Source organism: Ochotona curzoniae, unplaced genomic scaffold (assembly GCF_017591425.1).
Source record: "Ochotona curzoniae isolate NIBS_2020 unplaced genomic scaffold, NIBS_Ocur_1.0 contig_3190, whole genome shotgun sequence".
NCBI classification, from domain to species: Eukaryota; Metazoa; Chordata; class Mammalia; order Lagomorpha; family Ochotonidae; genus Ochotona; species Ochotona curzoniae.
Genome location: NW_024465751.1, coordinates 1,927,570 through 1,946,166, shown reverse-complemented (window position 1 = coordinate 1,946,166; position 18,597 = coordinate 1,927,570). Strand labels below are relative to the sequence as shown.

General features: G+C 50.6%; 2 protein-coding genes across 5 annotated transcripts in view; one reads left to right on the top strand and one right to left on the bottom strand.

Annotated features, from left to right (window-relative positions):
* Positions 1-18,597, top strand: part of TG (thyroglobulin) — a 202,992-nt gene that overhangs the window by 135,714 nt on the left and 48,681 nt on the right. The gene's annotated exons all lie outside the window — the stretch shown is intronic.
* The window catches only part of SLA (Src like adaptor), a 30,265-nt gene that overhangs the window by 6,090 nt on the left and 5,578 nt on the right, over positions 1-18,597 (bottom strand). For 2 of the 4 annotated variants that reach the window (XM_040979253.1, XM_040979256.1), the window contains exons 1-4: positions 13,716-18,343; positions 5,946-6,045; positions 5,211-5,297; positions 2,584-2,687 (exon numbers count right to left, since the gene is read on the bottom strand). In XM_040979253.1, the coding sequence (XP_040835187.1) occupies positions 2,584-2,687; positions 5,211-5,297; positions 5,946-6,045; positions 13,716-13,884 (460 nt within the window). In that variant the 5' untranslated portion in view covers positions 13,885-18,343. Of the gene's footprint in view, positions 1-2,583; positions 2,688-5,210; positions 5,298-5,945; positions 6,046-13,715; positions 18,344-18,597 lie in introns of those variants that run through there. The other 2 variants (XM_040979255.1, XM_040979254.1) reach the window with 2 other exon arrangements.

The following is an 18,597-nucleotide window of genomic DNA, read 5'->3' as shown; positions in this document are numbered from 1 at the left end:
CATTCCTCGGGGGTCTCCCAAGTGCATAGGCCTGACCCTCCTTCCTCCCTCATTTGCATTTTCCTGTCCCTGTTCTTCCTTCTTGTTTGTAGGACAGACAAAGATCTAACATCTGTTTTCATTTTCCCTAAATGCCTGCAACAGCTGGAGCTGAGCCAGACCCAAGCCAGGAAGCAGGAACTCAGCCCAGGTCTCCCGCATGAGTGGCAGGAATCCAACTACTTGGGCCCTCACCTGCCGCCTCCTGGGAGGCTCTGATTGGAAGTAGAGATGGGACTTAAACCCGGCACTCAGGAATGGGACACTGGAACCCCAAGCAGAATCTTAACTGCTGCACTCACCCCCTCTTTGCCTTTTGAGGTAAATGTTTTGCAACTCCTTCAGACAAATTCAATGCACATAATTGGATTGCAGCCTGGAGATCCAGTTTCTGCATGATGTCACCACTGCCATCTTCTTTGTCCATCCTATCCTTGCCGTGACACCATACATTCAGGGAGAGTTTCTCATGATTACACCTCCTTTCCTGGTGCCTAGTCCCTCTAACTCCAGCTTGGTCTTCTGAGACGGGAAGCAAGTAGTGGCTAAGATGTGTTTCAAGGCATCCTCAAGAGGCATGTGAATGGTGGTGTATGGTTTCCCTATTAGCGTCTTAGGACCAGATCAGCTAGAGAAAGAAGAACCTCAGCCACGTGCCAGTGTCTGTCTGAGCCTCAACTTCCCCAAGAGAAACTGGGAGGATTGAACTTGGGTCATGTTTGAGGATTGTGCTTGCTGCGTCTTCTGGGGGCGTTGGAACTGGAAAACACTCATGAGCCCACAAGAGGGGAAAGAGAATCCTAGTTGTCCGAACAATGGGGAAGCGGGCTGAGCTATTGCTAGGCAACATCTCTGTCAGTTCTCAGTAAGACCTCTGGAAGTGTTATTTCCAGGTGCCTTACTAATGAGGAAACAGGAGCCCCAAGAGTAAGACCCAGAGGTACTCAGCATGGGAAGGGAAGCCTGGGTGGGGCTTCCTGCCAAGACACTACTGCAGGCTTGTGTAGAGGGGATTCGACCTAAGCTGACTGTTCTGCAAAGACCTCTTGAAATTCATGTGTAGTGTCTTCATGAACTTTCTGAAGATTACATTTTGGTTTTGCATCAAAATAACGCTGTCTTGATATCTCTTTCCATGAACTCCCTGAAGTCCCTGTCTAGAATCTTCTGAGGGGTGTGCCTAGCTGAGCTCTAGGCCTGCCCCCAGTCTCACCCCAGTGCGTGACTTCCCGCCATGTCAACGGGAACTGGAAGTATGGTGAGCAAGTCAAGGGTAGCAAGTAGAAAAATCATCAGAACTTTGCATACCCGGGGGAGCGACTTGCCACTCCCAGCACAGCCCCACTGCAGATGCCTGACGACATGTCCATTTTTAGACTAACTGTGGCACCCGTACAGCATTTTGCCTCCCTTTGTTCATGCCAGCTTAGGAGTGTGTTGCTGTGGGGATCCCGGGGACACACACATGCTGTTTTGCCTCTGCCTTACTCTTGATCTCCCTATTTTAGAAGTTTCTGAGACCCCACGTTCCTGCTTTCCCGATGCAGGCTCTGGTGTGTGGGTGACAGTTCTAGTAGTAGCACAGCAGGCACTCTTCTCATAGAACTGTATGTGTGTGCGTGTGTGCGTGCGTGTGTGTGTGTGCGTGTGTGCATGTGCGTGTGTGCGTGTGTGCGTGTGCGCATGTGTGCACGTGCGTGTGTGCGTGTGTCTGTGCGTGTGTGCGTGTGTGTGCATGTGTGTGTGTGCGTGTGTGTGTCTGTGATGCAAGCTCAGAGCTTACCAGCATCTTCTGCATTTATTGGAAATGTCTTTTTATTGCTATGGTTTAGTCAGGGCAAGTTGTAGTGCCTCTGTGTTCTAGGAGTTTAAGCCCTTCTTACACCCAGGACAGGCATGGAACTCAGCTCTTTTTTTCTTGGTAACCCAGGTTATAGATAAGGGACGCAGGGGTGAGGGCTTAGTCATTCATGGGACTGAAATTGAAGGCCTGAGACTTTGTTTAACAAAGAGCCCCTGCTAATCCTGCTTGTGTGGGCCTGGGAAGCAGTGGCAGTGCAGATGGCAGGGATGTGTGAGCACCGGGGGCCCTGCGTCTGAGCTGCCTCATGGGGAACATAGAGGGGCCTCCCATGGCAGGCTTCCTGTGTGGCAAGAGCCCACACACATGGCAAGACATTCGAATCTCACTGCATTGTCACAGGGAGGATTTTCCTTCCATTGCACAGATGGGAGAGCTCAGCTCTAGCAGGCCATTACAGGGGCCCAGCCAGGCCTCCAGCAGCATCTATCTGTCCAGCACACTGTCCATTCCTGGCATTCACTTGGGTTCTCAGCTGCCAGAAGGCTCTGTAGCAGGAAGACAGCAAGATCCAATGCCTTGTCAGTGCCCAGGGCTGTGCCCAGGCAGGGTGCCAGTCCTTGTTTCTAGTCCCCGAGGCTCCCCTGGCTCCCCCCAGTGTGGGGTCCTCAGGACATTGACCACAGCAATGACAGGAAGGGGAAGGCAGCTCTGTGATGAGCCAGTTGGGAACAGACACTCACCTTTCTTCGTCTCGCTTTCTCTGATCATGAATGAGCCCATCTTCGTGTCTGGCAGCTGCAGCAGCTCCTCAGCCTTGTCTCTGCCCAGCCCCTCAAACAGCCATCTGGGAAGCAGGAAGGAAGCAGTGAGCATCCTGAGTATGTCTAACCACTCCCCTGGCCCTCCGCAAATAGTCAGGCCCTGTGCAAGTCAGAATGAATCTGAAATTCAGGCCCAGATGATCGGAAGCTTCTAGAATTGGAGAAATGGGGTAAAGTTTGAATCCTCCAAATAGTATTCCCCTAGTTCCTATTTCATGCCAGATGTACCACCGGATCATGACACTGTAAGGCATAACCTGCCCCTCATCCAGCTCTTCAGGGAACACGGGGCATCTGCACTCCTGGCGTTGTGACTGACGCGTACTGCAGCACATTCTAGCACTCCTGTTGGGAGCACTTCATGTAACGTGCATCTCTCGGGTCATCTACTCAGTATCCCTCCTGCCACACTCTCACACGGCAGGGCCATGTCTGTTCTTACGGGGCTGTGGCTTTGTGTTCAGGGTGCTGTTCTTCATATATGCTTAGTTAGGAAAAGCAAGTATAATGCTATAGCCCAGTTTTCCACCTGCCCTCAGGCAGCCCAGCAACCTGAATGCTCTTAGCAAGCCATTCTGCGCACAAGGCATCTGTTCCCAAGAGAAGTCCCTGCTCATCTTCAGATCACGCTGTCAATTCTCAGTGGAGAAGGAGATGCTATGCTGGCTGATGTGTCTGAGGGAGCAGGTGTGCACTGCTGTGTAAGAGACCCTGCATCTCAGTGGAGAAGGAGATGCTATGCTGGCTGATGTGTCTGAGGGAGCAGGTGTGCACTGCTGTGTAAGAGACCCTGCATCTCAGTGGAGAAGGAGATGCTATGCTGGCTGATGTGTCTGAGGGAGCAGGTGTGCACTGCTGTGTAAGAGACCCTGCATCTCAGTGGGTGAGCCCTGGCTTCTCTGCCATACGCCCAGTCCCTGTGTGCCATGGTGACTGTTGGCCCTGCCCTGTTGTGTGGCCATTCCCTTCCACCATGGCCCAGGTGCAAGTTGGACAAGTAGGCGCTGAGTGCTCCTGAAGCACAAGGTGGCTTCCCCTCATTTGTGCAATGATCACTGTGACAGTTTCTTGTGAAGATCTTGATGATGTATCACTCAGTCAAATAGGTCAACAGTTTCTTCAGTTCTTCACAGTGCATGGTGCATTAATTATTTCAGTGTATGCAGTAAGCATTGATGTGTTCACATCCTTCCATCACATTCCACTTAAGACAAAAGCAATAAAACAATGTCAAGGGCCATGCATGAATGGTAACCCAGGGTCACCTCCCCTGGTAAGCACTTAAGATAGAGTCCTCATCTGGGCGCTCTCAGGCAGTTGACACTGTCTCTCCCAGAGAGTAGGCTGCTGAGGGTCAGAGATGATGTAGTGGTCTGTGTGAGTAACCACGTCGGTCACGGCACAGTTGAAGCTGGTGTGCCTTATGCTGGGACAACCCATCCTTGACCTGTCCCTCCTGTGTGTTGAAGAATGATGTTGTGGCTATGAGACTAGTAGCCCTGAAAGATCAGTTTGCACTCGCTTGGATTCCCATTGGTCACAAATCCTGACAATTTTAGTTTCACATCTTCATCACGAAGGTCCTAGACGAAAGGAGTAAGGACCCATGACAAGCAGCCAGTCCAGGAGAGTCTGTGGCCCCACTCTCTCCCTGCTGCCACCATCCTGAGCCCAGAAAGGGTGTCAAGGGCTCAGAGTTTAAATCCTCAATGCTGAAATACAGGGCGACAGTTCCAGCCTTCAAGGTGTGTCCGGGTGGGTAGCTTTGCCTCATTATATGTGTCATCCTCGGGCTGTGCAGGTGTCAGTTGCCAGGCGTGAAAGTGGCACTTCTTTCTCCCACCCCCTTTCCTCTTAGCTGGAGATGAAGGCTCAATGAAGTTAGGGAGGTTTTCCATGGAAGAAGGGGAGCCCCAGAGCCCAGGAGCCCACAACGCCTACACAGCCACAGGAGAAGGCAAGGTGCTATTTTTGCATCTGCCAAGCCTGACTCTAGACTGTGTGCTTCTCTTCCTGTTTGCCTCTGCCACTTTGGGCCCTTAAGCAGTTGTGGCAGTTAAGCAGTCTCTGTGGTTCAAGATGTGGAACTGTAGAGAACACAGCCGACGTTGACTGAGTGCTTCCTGTACTCCCGGCTTTGCTGCTGTCCCAGCTTCCTCACACCTATATCCATGGGTTCATATAATCACACCTATTATTCTCTGTTGGGATCTTTATCTGGCCGTGGAGGAAAGTAAGCTATGGCTGGGTACAGCATGGTAGAGCTGTGTGCCAGGTACAGCTTGGTAGAGCTGCGAGTCAAATGTGCCATGGTAGAGCTGCAAGCCTGACTTCTTCCATTTTACTGATGGGGAAATTGAGTCCCCAGAAAGGAGAAGTTAATTAGCACAGGTCTCATGTTGACTCATGGGTGTAGGGTGAAGTAGGAACTTCTGCTCTAAACTCAATGCCTTTATTGCCATCCTCAGTAGCATATTGGAACCTCTCTGTGAACCACCAGTCATAAATATCGCATTCTAACACATCTATGTGAGAAATGTACTCACCCGTGGTAAACCCTAGCCACGCATATTCCAGGAATGTAACTCTCACGGCCAGTGCTGAGTGAAATGGCTTTCCACCAACCCCCTTCGCTGCAGGAATAAGAACAGACAGGAGCAGGTATGTCAGTCAGCAACAGAGCAGCAGAGGCACAGACACAGCAATTGAAGTGACTCACAGTGTGCACAGCTATCTTCCAAGAACTGCCCTTGACCATGGTGACCAGAATTGCTCCAACTAAAAATATCTAGTTTACAGAATGTGTGTATCCAGCAGGGCATCATCAGCTCCGGATCAACTGATAAACCATCCCATATAGTGGCACCAAATGATGTTCTCTCTGTAGGTTGCAAGTAAGAGACTTTGTAAAATCAACATCATTTCCCATATTGCTGAGTGCCCTGAAGTCTAGCCAGCATGGCTGCATGGGGCCACACCAGTGGACATGTAAATAAGGGGACCTTTATGTTTGGTTTGGTTTTGTTATTCAGCATGTTTTCAGTCAGGCTCAAGAGGCAGAAAGGCAATACTTTTTGCACATCAGTGGCTGCATTCTCAAACCCTGTGGTTAATTTCTTTGTTGGCACTGGCAGGTGGCATCTCATCACCCATGTGGTGGGTGAAGCGGAAGTTGGCTTCTACGTACTCTCAATAGCCAACTGAAGTTAAAGCTTCATTATTCCCCCCAGATTGGCTTCAGCTGCTTTTGAGGGTGTTAAATTTGCACAAGATGAACTCACTCAGATATCACTCGCAGCTTCTCCCCACGCCGAAATATTGGGGGGCTGATGTCAGGAGACGGGTAATCACTCAACACAGCCAGGAAGTCACTCTCCAGCCCTACGGAAACAAATGCACAACAGTGTTTCAACTGGCCAAGTGCCGAGAGGCACCTGGGAGGGGAGGCTGTGGAGGGAAGTGGCTCCTTGGAAACTTCACCCCCAAGGGGTGACAGGTACAGACACCTACAGGACCCCAGGATAGGTGACTCTGCCTTCGAGTTGTCTTGACCCCAGTGTCTACACCTGAAAAAACAATAGCCTAAGACCTAAGGGTAGAAGTCCCAGGGTCAGGCTTCCGGTTCTGTTCCTGTATCACCCCACCAAGGCCTTTCATTCTCTCCGAGAGCATAACCATGTGTCCCCCTCCAGGGTCCTTGAGAGATGAAAGGCAAGTTTGTTGCAGCACCTTGCAATGGTAGAAATGCCTTCGGAGCACCCCATGTTGGAGCACTGGAATTCCTTTCCTGGCTGCAGCTTCTGAGGGCAACCTCCTGCTAATGCAGGGAGGCAGCAGGGATGGCTCAAGTAGCTGGGTCCTTGACCATGTGGGAGAACGAGGCTTTCAGCTCCCAGCTTTGGGCCTGACACAGCCTCAGTCATTGTGGGAGTCTGGAGGAGTGCAAACCAGCAGATGGGCACTGTGTCGGTCTCTGTCTCAAATAGAAAGCAGTGGCTCTTGTTCCTGTTGCCGCAGGGACCCTCTAGGGAAAGAGCTCTGTGGCAGCACCATGAGAGAGGTCACCAACGCTGAGGCAAAAGAAAACGCTCTCCGCTCGTAGAACGGGCGGACTCTTCAGAGTTCGTGGAAAATGTGTATTATGCAAAAAACATGCTCCGTGCTCAAAACTTTTTTGCATATGTTCATTTTCCATGAACTTTTTTGAAACTCCTGCACATAAGGCTATATGTTTGTCTGGGCCGAGGGAAGAGGAAGAAAATGACACTTTTTATTGTGTGTGCATTGAGAACAATTCTGCTGAGATTTTGAAAGGGGGAGAATACTATATAGTTGTTTCCTGTGAACACTTCTTACTTTAGACATGAAGTGATGATGCAGGAATTTATTTTTATTTTACATGGAGTTGTTTGTTTATTGAAACGTAGCATGACAGAGACAGGGAGGGGAAAAGAGATTTTCTAGCTACCTGTTTGCTTCTGAAATGGCCACAATAGTCAGGTCTGGAGCCACCATCCAGGTCTCCCACAAGGATGGCAGGGTCCCAAACTCTGGGACCACCCTCTAATGCCTTCTCAAGCAAATTAGCAAGAGCACTGAGACGTGTGCTTCAATATGGGATGCCGGTATCACCAGCAATGACAATAGCACCAACCTCAAAATTTGATTTTTGATACCAAGCAATATCTTTGTTGCCCTCCCTTAGTGATTTACTAAAGTTAAGATGCATTCAATGTGGAGTAGCCTTGGGTTACATTTCTAGGGATGTCCTTTGTGTTCCAAATCAGCAAACACAGTCATTGCTGGCCTTGACAAAGACCCCTACACCTGCTGGGTGAGCATCTGAACTTAGAAGACTGGGAATGCACCATGTCGCCATTCATCCAGCGACTGTTCGGCAAGCATCTGCCATCAGCCAAGCGTGCATGAACTCATGCTCTAGAGAACACGGACACAGTCCTGGCAGGTGTCACTCCCCTGATCCTCAGCGTAGGGAAGTCTGGAGGAAGCTTCAGCTCAAAGGCACGCCTGTTCCGTGCCCAAGTGGGTTACTTTCTAGGATCCAAAGACCCCCATGCTGGGAGCCGCAGACCCTGCCTCTCACAGCCCCAATGTCTAAGGGGCTCCACATCACACATCTCTTTGATAAAGTCAAGGAAATGTCACGGGCTAGAACAAGTCAGAGATATGAATGATGCTTCCAGAAAAGAATTTGGTTACCAATTGGTATACATGAATCAGAGGTACATAAACAAATTCCTTGGGGAAATTGAGTCACAAACAGCATATAAGGTAAAAGCAAGAGTTTCTGGTATGAGATGGAAATATTAAGTGGTCTCTGACACTTTCCAGCTCAGAGTTCTGGAAAGAACTCCTGGAAAAAAGCATGGAAGACCATGGCAGGACTGGCCAGGCAAGGGCCTCAGGCCTGCCTCCCTGCCAACTTTCCCTGTGCCTACCAGGAGGGGGTTCCCTCACATTCTCCTTCACTGAATTTCATAAAAAAGAATCAGGAAGGCTTTCCTTATGTGACTCAGGCCTGTAGCACTGAACTCAGGCCAGCTTGGCAGCCACAAGTCCCGAGTTCTAAGAAGGGGCCAATCTGAATTTGTCGGAGCGAGACGCTTATGCAAATGTGGAGGTCCACCTAAGAAAAAGAACCTGAAATTGCAAGCACAACATGAGGAGCAGTGCAGGGTGGTGCTGGGCCAGTGAGGAGGCCTAAGGCACGTGATGGCTCAGTCCTCCAGGAAAGATGCCTGCAGCCTGGGGATGCTAACCTCTGGTCTAGGCTGGCCACATTTGGCAAATGAACCAGCCTAACTTTCCTCATCTGTACGACCAGGGTCTGACCTCCAGTTCCGTGATGGTTTCTGTTCTTCCTGGATGGACAGAACTGCTTGTTAGTGCAGTCCTCATGGCCTCTGCTTGGTGTAACTTTTGACTGGATGCTTCTGAAAGCAGACATGTTCCTGGGCCTCAAAACCCCTATAGAGGCAGTTGCCTCAGCCTGGAACACTTTGCCCCCCACCACCTGACTCCCCCAAGCCTCTGTCAAGGCCAGAGCCCCCTGTTCCAGTGCTCTAGAGGTGCCTTCGTCTTCCTGCTCCTCCCATACCCTCCTGCCCCTTTGAAGCCATCACCCCTCACCCAAGATGCATCTTTGTGTTGCTGTGACCATGGAGACTGACCCCCTCTCTGACCGACAGTGAGCTCCAAAGTGCGAGCAGGTGTGTCCTACAGCGGTGAGCCTGTGCAGAATGGACATCGTGGGGAAGGCGTGTTGACGGTGCAGTACTTATGCTAATGCACCCTTAGAAATAGTCATGGTGCCATGTTTTTAACATAGTCAAGGCAGAATCTGACTTGTGGGGAGCAGCCAAGGCAAAAGTTCCTTGTGAAAAACCAGTGTTGAAACAAGGGGCACAGGTTATGCAACGTGTGCCAGGAAGAGAACTTTGAGATAAACTGTGTCGCACGTGGCTTGGCAATGGATGTCAGAGTGAGGAGGCAGACTGTGCGACAGAACTGTTGTTTCTGATGTTCAAAACCATCTGAAAGTAGGGGTCGGTGCTGTGGCACAGCACGGTAAGCTACCACTTATAGTGCCAGCTTCCTGCAGGAGCACTAGTTTGAGTCCTGGCTGCACCACTTCCGACCACCAGGAAGAGGAATAGAGGATGAGCCAGGTGCTGGTCACACAGAAGCCATAAGGGAGCCAGGTGGAGTTCCAGGAGTCAGGCTTTGACCCAGTCCTGGGCTAGTGGCCATCTGGGTAGAGAACCAACAAGTGAAAGATCTTTCTTTCTGTCTCTTTCTTTCCATGACTCTGCCTTTCAGGTAAGCAAGATAACTTCTAAATCAAAACAAGAAGAAAGTGAAACCACCAATATTGTCAGGAACACAATGGTTGCAGGCAAGACAAAGGGCCTGGAGAGTGTAGGTTTCACAATAATCAAGTGGAGCTTCCATTACAGTTTCCATGGTGACCGGTTGATGCTCTCACACCTGAAAAAGCTCTGGGCAGTTCTTGCATCTGGGTTTTAGCTTACAGACTTGTGGGCACGTCTGGTCCCTGGCAGGGCAACTTGTGCAATCCTGGTTTCCTATATCATGAGCATTAGAAAGCAGGACAGTATTGCACAAGGTGCTGGGCCAGGTCCAGTTGCACTCGGCCGTGAAGAGGGCTCTCCTGGCAAGTTCAGGAGCTGAGACTATCCTGAGCTTCAGGGTCTACTGCGAAATCAATGTCGAATAAGAAATGCAGGTTTGCTCCTGAGGCTCAAAGACACCATCATGTCCTCCTGGGGCCCCTGGCGTTCTGACAGGCTGAGCGCTTGGATTTCATCAGATAGGTGAGGGATGAGAGGAAGTGGGTAGAATTATTGCAGGCTTAAGATAAGGAAATGAATTTAGTCGCGAAATATGTGCCAAGTGTGAAAGGAGAACTCCAGGGAGGATTTTCGGAAGAGCTTTGTAGAAAGAGAATGGACTTTGAAATCAATCAGACCTGGCTTAAATTCCACCTTCACTGCTTAATGGCTCTGTGATTTGGGGAAGATTGTATTTTTAACTAACCTGAGCCGGGCTGCTTCATGTATACAAAGAGCCTTGTCTGATCAGAATAAGCATCCATGCAAAGTCACGTGCTTAGGGCGGCCTCGCTCAGTGGCAACTGGCATCCTTTTTGGGAGCCACGGGGTTAGGGTTGCCTCCCCCAAGGCCGGTAGCCGCCAAAAGCAGGCCGATGTGAGAATGTCTTCTCATCCTAACACACACAGCGTTTGCTGAGAACAGGAGCTGCTTCAGACGCACAGCATTTGCTGATGGCTCCCCCCGGGAAGGCCTCAGATTGAACAACACGCACAAGTGTGTAAAAGAGACGAGCCCTACGGAAGAGTCACACCAAGCAGAACTCAGCCCTTGGACAACTTATTCAGAGCAGGACCGGCCTGCCTTGGTGTTGTTCCTTGGGACACAGTGGTCATTTCTTTGTCTTTGATAAGATGTTACTTACTTTTAATGAGATTTTTCATTCACTGGTTCACTTCCCAAATGCCTGCAATAGCCAGGGCTGCGTCAGGCCACAGCCAGCAGTCTACAACCTGACTTGGACCTCTCCTGTGGCAGCAGGAACGCAAGGACTTGGGCCATCCTCTGCTGCCTCCAGGTTGTGCAAAGCCAGGACTTCAAGCAGGCTTTCCTGATGGGAGACATCCCAAGTGGCCACTTGACGACCGTGCCAAATACCCACCCTGACTGTTTCTTACCAAGAGCTGTGGGCATCCTTCCCACTTCCAGATGTAAAGTTATTATTGTGATTATTTTTGCCCCAAGTCTTAGTTTCTCCATTTGTTATGGGGAAAGATTATGACTGCAGAGCCTCTGTGAGGCGCTTCATATTTCTAAAACCTGGATCAGGGCTCTTTGCCTCTGAAACCTGCCCCATTTTCATCCAGTCCTGCTGTCCCTGTGGACTTGGTGACAGTGTAGTTCATGTCCTGGAAACAGACCAATAGAGAATGTGCTGGAAAGCCTAGGTTGGGGCAGATGTGCAGAGCCCTATGCCCTGCCATCCCATGTCTGGCATAGGAAAAGCTCCTCAGTTGCCACATTGCCAACCCCGGGGACACCTGGGCCTATAGACTGCTTACCTCACATCAAAGGAGGCTACTACACTTGAGTGAGGGCCCAGAGCAGGAGTAGGAACCTTTTTTCTGCAGTGGGCCATTTGGACATTTATAACATCATTCTCATAGACCATGCAAACTTAGCCACCCTACTCATATAGGATTATTGAATTTCAGGTCCCACTAGTGGTGGCCTAAAGCAAACAGCAGGACCTGCCCACCCTCCCAAGCATTTGAAATTTAACCGAAAAAGTTATGAGGATGGGGACATTGGTTGAGAGGGAGTTTGCTCCATGAGGACCCCAACCTATGGCATCCTGCAGACAGGGACTGTTGTGTCACCAGCTGTGCCATCCCTTGCTGCATTGCTGATGTAAGAGAGAAAAGGAAGTAAAGATGGGACAGCTGATACGGGGAATTTGGGGGCTTGAGGGGTTGAAAAGGCAACACACCAGTGCTTGATGTGGTTGCCTGGTCACAAACTGGGTACGACTTGGGGAATTTTCTTAACCAGGGGGCGGTGGGGTGGGGAGACCCCTCTCCTTGTCTTTAGAGGTGACCTCCAACCCACATAATGGAAAAAGAGAAATTTGCTCCCATCCCAATTTGCATCTGAAAAAGAAAGTCAGATGAAGCGTCTTCAGAGTTTGCCACTGTTTGCCAGGGACTTGCTCAGCCATGCCCTGAGTTCTGGATGAGAGGCTGTCTGGGGCAAGGCTTGCCAAGCCTGCCCAATCCTAGGCATGGCACTGCCATGTTCTAATGCTGCTTTTGACCAGCAGAGGAGGCCATGACCTGAGCCAGTTTGGAGAAGGTGAGAACAGCAGCCCAAGTTGCCTTCCAACGGTGGCAGCAGGAGGGGGCAGCCTGCCCAAGTGTGCCATGTCCTGGATTTTATGTGGGAGAGGGAAGATTCTCTTCCTGTCAGGGGCAGGCAGCACACATACTCTGCTCCAAATTGCACTTGAACTACTGGGAACATTCCTGCTTTTCCTCCATCAGTGTGATAAGGGGAGTCGCTAGGCTTGAAAACTAACTGCACTAAGATTATGCTGAGTCTGACTGGCAAGTAGGGCTGGTAAGGTCTTCCCACATTCACATGGGGACTTACAAGCATCCATCTCAATGTGTAAGCAGGCAACCAGGAAGAAGCAGAAAGGTCCCTTTGTGAAAAGTTCCACTGAAGCTAGGTAAGAAGCAAGAGCCTAAAGCAAGGCAGAGCCCAGCATGGCAGACAGGAGGGCTGTCAGAGATGCTATAGCACCTGGGAAAGTCCAATGTTGTCACCGCATAGGAGGTACTCCCTAGAACCCACTGTTTGAAGGAAGGGAGAAGGCCCCCACATCCCAAGTCACCCTTGGTCAGCCTGTGGACGCTGGTGGACATGTGGCCTCCTTGACCTCCAAGGCACCCGCACAATGTGGCCCCTTCCCTGTGCCAGCATCTGAAACTCTCAGCGGTAAAATCAAGGCTGGTACAATCACAAGTACAGCTGAGCTGCAGGCATTGTGGATTTGATCCTCGGCCGTGGCCTTCAGCTCTATGCTGTCCCTCCATGGTTGCTGGGGGACTGTTTGTAGCTGTGAGAGACCAGCTCAACCTGGCATTTCTTCCAAAGGTTGTTCTGGGGAGTTGTTATGACACAGTGGGTGAGCAGCCACCTGTGCCGCCAAAATCCCATATGGGCACCAGTTTGAGTCCTGACAGCTCTACTTCCAGTCCAACTCCCTGTTAATGTGCCTGGGAAAGCATCAAATGATGGCCCAAGCATTTGGTTCCCAGCCATCCACATGGGAGACCCAGGTGGGGTTCTAAGCTCCTGGCTTTGCCTGGTCCAGTCCTGACAGTGGCAGCTATCTGTGGAATGAATCAGCAGGCACAAAGCTCTATCTCTCCCTTTATCTCCGTAACACTAACTTTCAAAAAAAAACGAAAGTCTTTACTGAACACTGTCCTCCTGTCCTCCTGCCCGGGGACACAGGATTTCTTTCTTTTCTACGGGGCAGCCTTTGTGGTGGGACACTGATATGTCATTTGCAGCTAACCATGTAGCAATGGTAAATAAGTCACTGACTTTCAGAATCAGCAGGCCCTGGCTTGGAAATCGGACTCTGAAGATGGCAAGCAATCCTGTTGGGCCCCTCAATTTCCTCATCTACAAAACAAAGGGCTTGAGCCAGCTGCAAGAGCTACCTCCACAGGCTGACTCTTCAGCCTCGCCAAGAGATGCCACACACTTCATGCTCTTGCACTTTGCATGGCAAAGTGTTTGGGTCACACACTCGGCACAGAGACCAGTCTCCTGACGCCCTCCCAGGTGTCGCTGCCCTGTTAGGCAGTTATCAAAACCCACCAGCAATGTTGGTCTCATCCTGTCTCTCTAGAACAGAGTCAGGCGAATCAGCAAAGAGTCAAACTTACCATCTGAGCTGGGTGGAGGCCTCTCAGGAGGTGCCGGGGTGGATTTCATGCTGTTCCCCATCTCTCCGTCTCGAGGGGTCACTTGGAGCCTGGGGTACAGGATACACACACGGAAAATCAGCCGCGCCGCACGCCCTGGCAACGGAGAATGCCCCAGTTCAGAGCGCATGGTGCATCCTTGCGCAGGCAGCCTGCTCGTGAGGGGCGTCTACGTGTGTGTGAAGACGTGATGTGTGAGCGTTGGTTACATGGCAGCTCAGCTTCTTTTATCAAGGGAATGACAGAGACAAACCACAGAGAGGGAAGTTTCTAGCAAAGGCTGTTGGGGGCAGAAGTTTCCATCCCTCTGCTCTGAGGAGGCAGGGTTTCTACCAGAAGCCGAACTGCATTTCCGGTGCTCACAGGCCATGGCCACCGGCAGGTGCTTGGTGGGAGTTCAGGGTACACACAGCTCAGAGGAGGTAGAAGGGGAGAGAGGGTCCGCTGGGTTCCCATTTCCTTTCACCTCTCCCCTGGAATTTTTGTTTTGTTAACAAAAAATGCTCGGGGACTTGCACCTCTGCCATCACTTTTTGAGAATCTTCAAACCCGTGTCTCCGTGTACCTATTTTGCCATGAAGAAAACGGAGTCTCAAAAAGAGGTGACCAGTCAAGGTCATAGTGCAGCTAGATTTGCAGTTGGTTTCATGTGGCAGGTAGCCAATCCTGAGCAAGCAGCTGGTTTGTGTTTGCCTGCTGGATCATGACAGGAGAGCCTTTGGCAATGGCCACAGAATGCACTGATGCACAGCACATGAGGAACTTGCTGAGTGGCCTGGGGTGCTGTACAGGCCAGGTGTGCGCATTTCCCATCTCTTTCCTGGTGTCTTGTATGTCCTTGTCAACATGTGACTTCTGGGCCCTGGAGCACGTGCGTTGAAAAGGGACTTGAGGGTCACAGGACAGAGTGTGGGATGGGTGGAAAAGGCTTATAACCACAGCTATTCCTGTCTGGTGGGGACAGAGCCCCGAGGGAAGGGACAGGAGCAGACCAACTGCAAATATGTCCCATCTCTGCTCTTAGCATCCAGATGGTAGAAATTTGGAAGAGTCGGCCAGCTCCCAGTGGGCTTCCTCCATTCCCATCTCTATTCCTCACACGTCCAGCTGCCCCTCAGCTTGTGCCAGGCATCATCCTGATAAACCCATCCGCTTAGAGTTGCTTACACCGCAATTTGGAAGTGGATCTAAGCCGCTTAAGCTGCTGCACACTGTGCGATCCCCCTGGATTGGGGGGTCTGAAAGAGAGCTGTAATGCCCTGGAACCACAAGCAAGGGTGGTATCTTGTGTTGTTAACCAGGAAGAAGATGGAAATTCAACCTTTCTAGGGCAGTTTCTGCAGAAAGTGCATCACTTTTGCACTATCACAAAGCATCAAACACCTATACACATGGTCATTTGGATGATCCTAGGTCAGGGACCACATAAGCATTCTCTGGGAAGATGGAGCTCTCAGAGCAGGGCCTTCCCAAAGATGCTGAGGTTTGCATGGCTGTCTGATCGCGGCGAGCAGCAGATGGGATCTGGTGAGAGGCCTAGCATAGCTAAGAAACTAGGGAAACCAAATGAGGGATTTTTAAAAGTTCGTATATGCTAAGCAAGTACACCAACAGTTTTCATGCATAACTTAAAGTGACACATCATACTATTCCCCAGGTGATTACAATGCTTGCAAAATTCACAAATGCCTCTACTGCAGCATAAAGATGGGACTGGAGGGGGCTTCAGGTTCAAAGTCAGGCGCAAATCCCATCTTCTGATTTTGGCAAAGAGTGAGGCCCAAGGAAATGAGAGGCCTGGGTCCTTCCCTCCCATGCCCTCCATCTCCTTTTCCCAGGGGACACCTTCGGTCCTGGTAGGTCCTTCTGTGAGCTGGGCAGATTTGAAGAGCATCATCCGACAGCAGCCCCTGGCTCAGTGAAGGCACTCCGAAGGCATGCTCAGTGGTGAGAGCAGAAAGACATGGGACCCAGCTTCCTTCCCTCAGCCCAGCAGACACTTGCAGGGCACCAGAGGAATGTGGGATCTAAGCCAGTGCCTTGAGAAGGCCAGCACCCTGGGAGACCACAGGCACAATAGAGACAGGCACCAACCAAAGGCCCCATCTCAGCCCTTACCAGGGAAGGAGCAAACCCAACTGCCTTTTCTTGATTCTGAAGGGCTCACAGCCCTAAGAAGAACATGCGTGTCAGGTGCAGGGGCCTCACCAACATCTCCAAGTGGGTGTGACTACAGACTTCCCCATCAGACCTCACAAAGCACATTGTCCTACACACATCTCGTAACGTGGGTATGTGATACGTACAAGCTATCCCCTACAGACTTCAAAAACCATGCATGTGGTATATGCGGACTATCCCATAGAGCCCTCACAAAGCAGGCATGTAACATGCACAGGCTGTCCCCCACACTAGGCTTATGACATGCAAAATGATCCCATGTAGTCTTCAGAAACCACACATGTGGTATGTGCTGTCAATAGGCTCTCCCACATATCCCACACAGACCCCAAGACAGACTATGCCATGCAGGCCACCCACCACCTCCTGCTCCTAATTCTTCCTGGGTCGGCTGTTTTGCCTCCCCTCCATCCCAAGCTGCTCCTATGCCTTGGCTGTCCAGTCTGTCATCACTGAGGCCTTTGACCACCTAGAGAAAATTCCTCAGCCTGGGAGATAACTCTGACACAGGTGCAAGCTGGCCTAGTTGGACCCCTGCCTTCTGCAGTGGGCCCTAACCTCGGTGCACCTGGCACCCTTGGCAACGCCTTTTTCTCTTTTGCACCTGACATGTGGTAGCAGCGGTTAGGAAGTACCTAGCCACTGTGCCCTGAACTCTATCCCCATTTGCCCTGTCCTCCAGAGGCTGTGCCACCCCTTGCCTCCAGCCCTGCAGCCCCTCCCCCTTTTGATCCTCACTCCTGCAGCCAGGTCTGAGCAACAGGCAGGGACTGTTAATCACAGCCATGGCAGAACACTAGTCAGGAAGACTAGCTGTCTGTCATCATGAACTCCAGCATCGCCATTCTTCTTAACATTTATGCCTTCGCACATGCTCACATGCTGTTTGTGGGGAAGTCCCCAGGATCAGCTAGAGGGTGATGGGGTGAGGAAAGGAACCTGCCAGCTTGAAACTGTCCAGATAGGAAAACTGAGATCCATCTATAAAACCCAAGTCCAACATACCCAGGGCTGTGAGCTGAAGAAGGCAGTTGTTCCTGCTTGCCCAGGTGCTTGGTCTACCGCACGCCCTCCCTGTCGCAGCACTCCAGCCTGGTGTGCTCGCTGAATTGGATGCTTCGTGAGAGCAGGGGCTGCAGCTGGTCCCTCAGCCCAGCAAAAACGCCCACCGCAGAGCTCCTCAGTGGTCTGCTCATTGGCTTCATAATCTCCAGGAAGGAGTTAAGTTAGAAGAGAGAGAGAGAGAGAGAGAGAGAGAGAGGGAGAGAGAGAGCCTCTCGGTGAGAATGCCCCTGAGAGTGAAAGCTGGAGGCTCCCTAATGAAAAAGCTGAACAATTTGATTTAATCTGTGACAGTTTTATGCAGTGGGAGAGAGGGGACCAGAGACGAAATTGCTTCTAGGAACAATAGGAAAGGGCAAAAGAAAAATGAGTTAATTAACACTAACTCAGCGAGGGTGGGATTTCTCCCACCCCCTCCTCCGCCATGAGACCTGTAGGTTTCAGGTCAAAGGAGCCTGCTGAGAACCCCTCACTGTCCCTCCAGGCTGTGGATCGATGATATTGTCTTTATGCGACCTTGGGCCTCAGTTTTGTCTTCTGAGAAATGAGACGAATGAAAGAGATGATCTCCAAAGACAGATCCTTTTGACCCCATTTAATTTTAGCTGTCAAGACTCAATGTCTTTTTGAAAGCTATTACTCAGAGAAAAGGTTCGTTGTCGTTTCATTATGAAATCCCACTAGACAGAATCCAAACTTTTGCCTCACGTTCTTGGAGAAGATGGAGAGGCAGGTCACCTGTACGACAGCTGCTGTCGGAGAGCAGTCTACAGGAATCCCAGTCAGCGTCTCCCGGATCCCTCCTTGATGAGAACGCCAGGGCCGGGCCCGCCTGCCAAGGTGCTGCACTCCCCGCCGGGGACCTTACTGCTGTCTCAGATCTCTGGTCAGGCTGTGACTGGGCACCGTGAGGGAACGTATGGTGCAGAAGGGACATATGCTGCCAGGGAGTCACCACCAGGAATGGAACGCAGCACCTGTGTGCCAGCAGCTCATACCCATCCTGGTTCCCACATGGTGAACTATTCCCGTGTGCTTTGGATCTCCTGAACACCATGGGCCAGGCTTCTCAGAACCTGCCTGATCCACCACGGAACCAGGAGCCAAACCCTTGGTGACAGTGGGATATGAAAGCCTGCTGAGAGAGGCACCCCTGCTTCCCTTTGATCTAGAACTTTCTTGAACAAAGTCTGGCAGCTGCTTGCGCCTTCTCAGGCATGGAGCTTCATGCCTTGAGTAAAGAAACCGGATGTTCATCATGTGTAAGGATGCATTCCAGAGTTCATGAGAAAATGGAAGTCTATTTTTTTAAATCCACCCTTTTTTCCTAACGCACATCTTTTTATGAACTTTTGGAAGAACACATATATACATATATGTGTATATATATACATACATGTATATATAAACACAGACACATATATAGATACAAAGTATACACACATACTATATATATGTATATAGTTATGAATGTCAGACCACATATATATGTATGCCAATATATGTATATATAGTTTCAAGATTCTTTGCACCAAAATAAACTTATCTTCACATTCCATTTTTCCATGAACTTTGGGTGCACCCAGGGTCCAATCCAGCA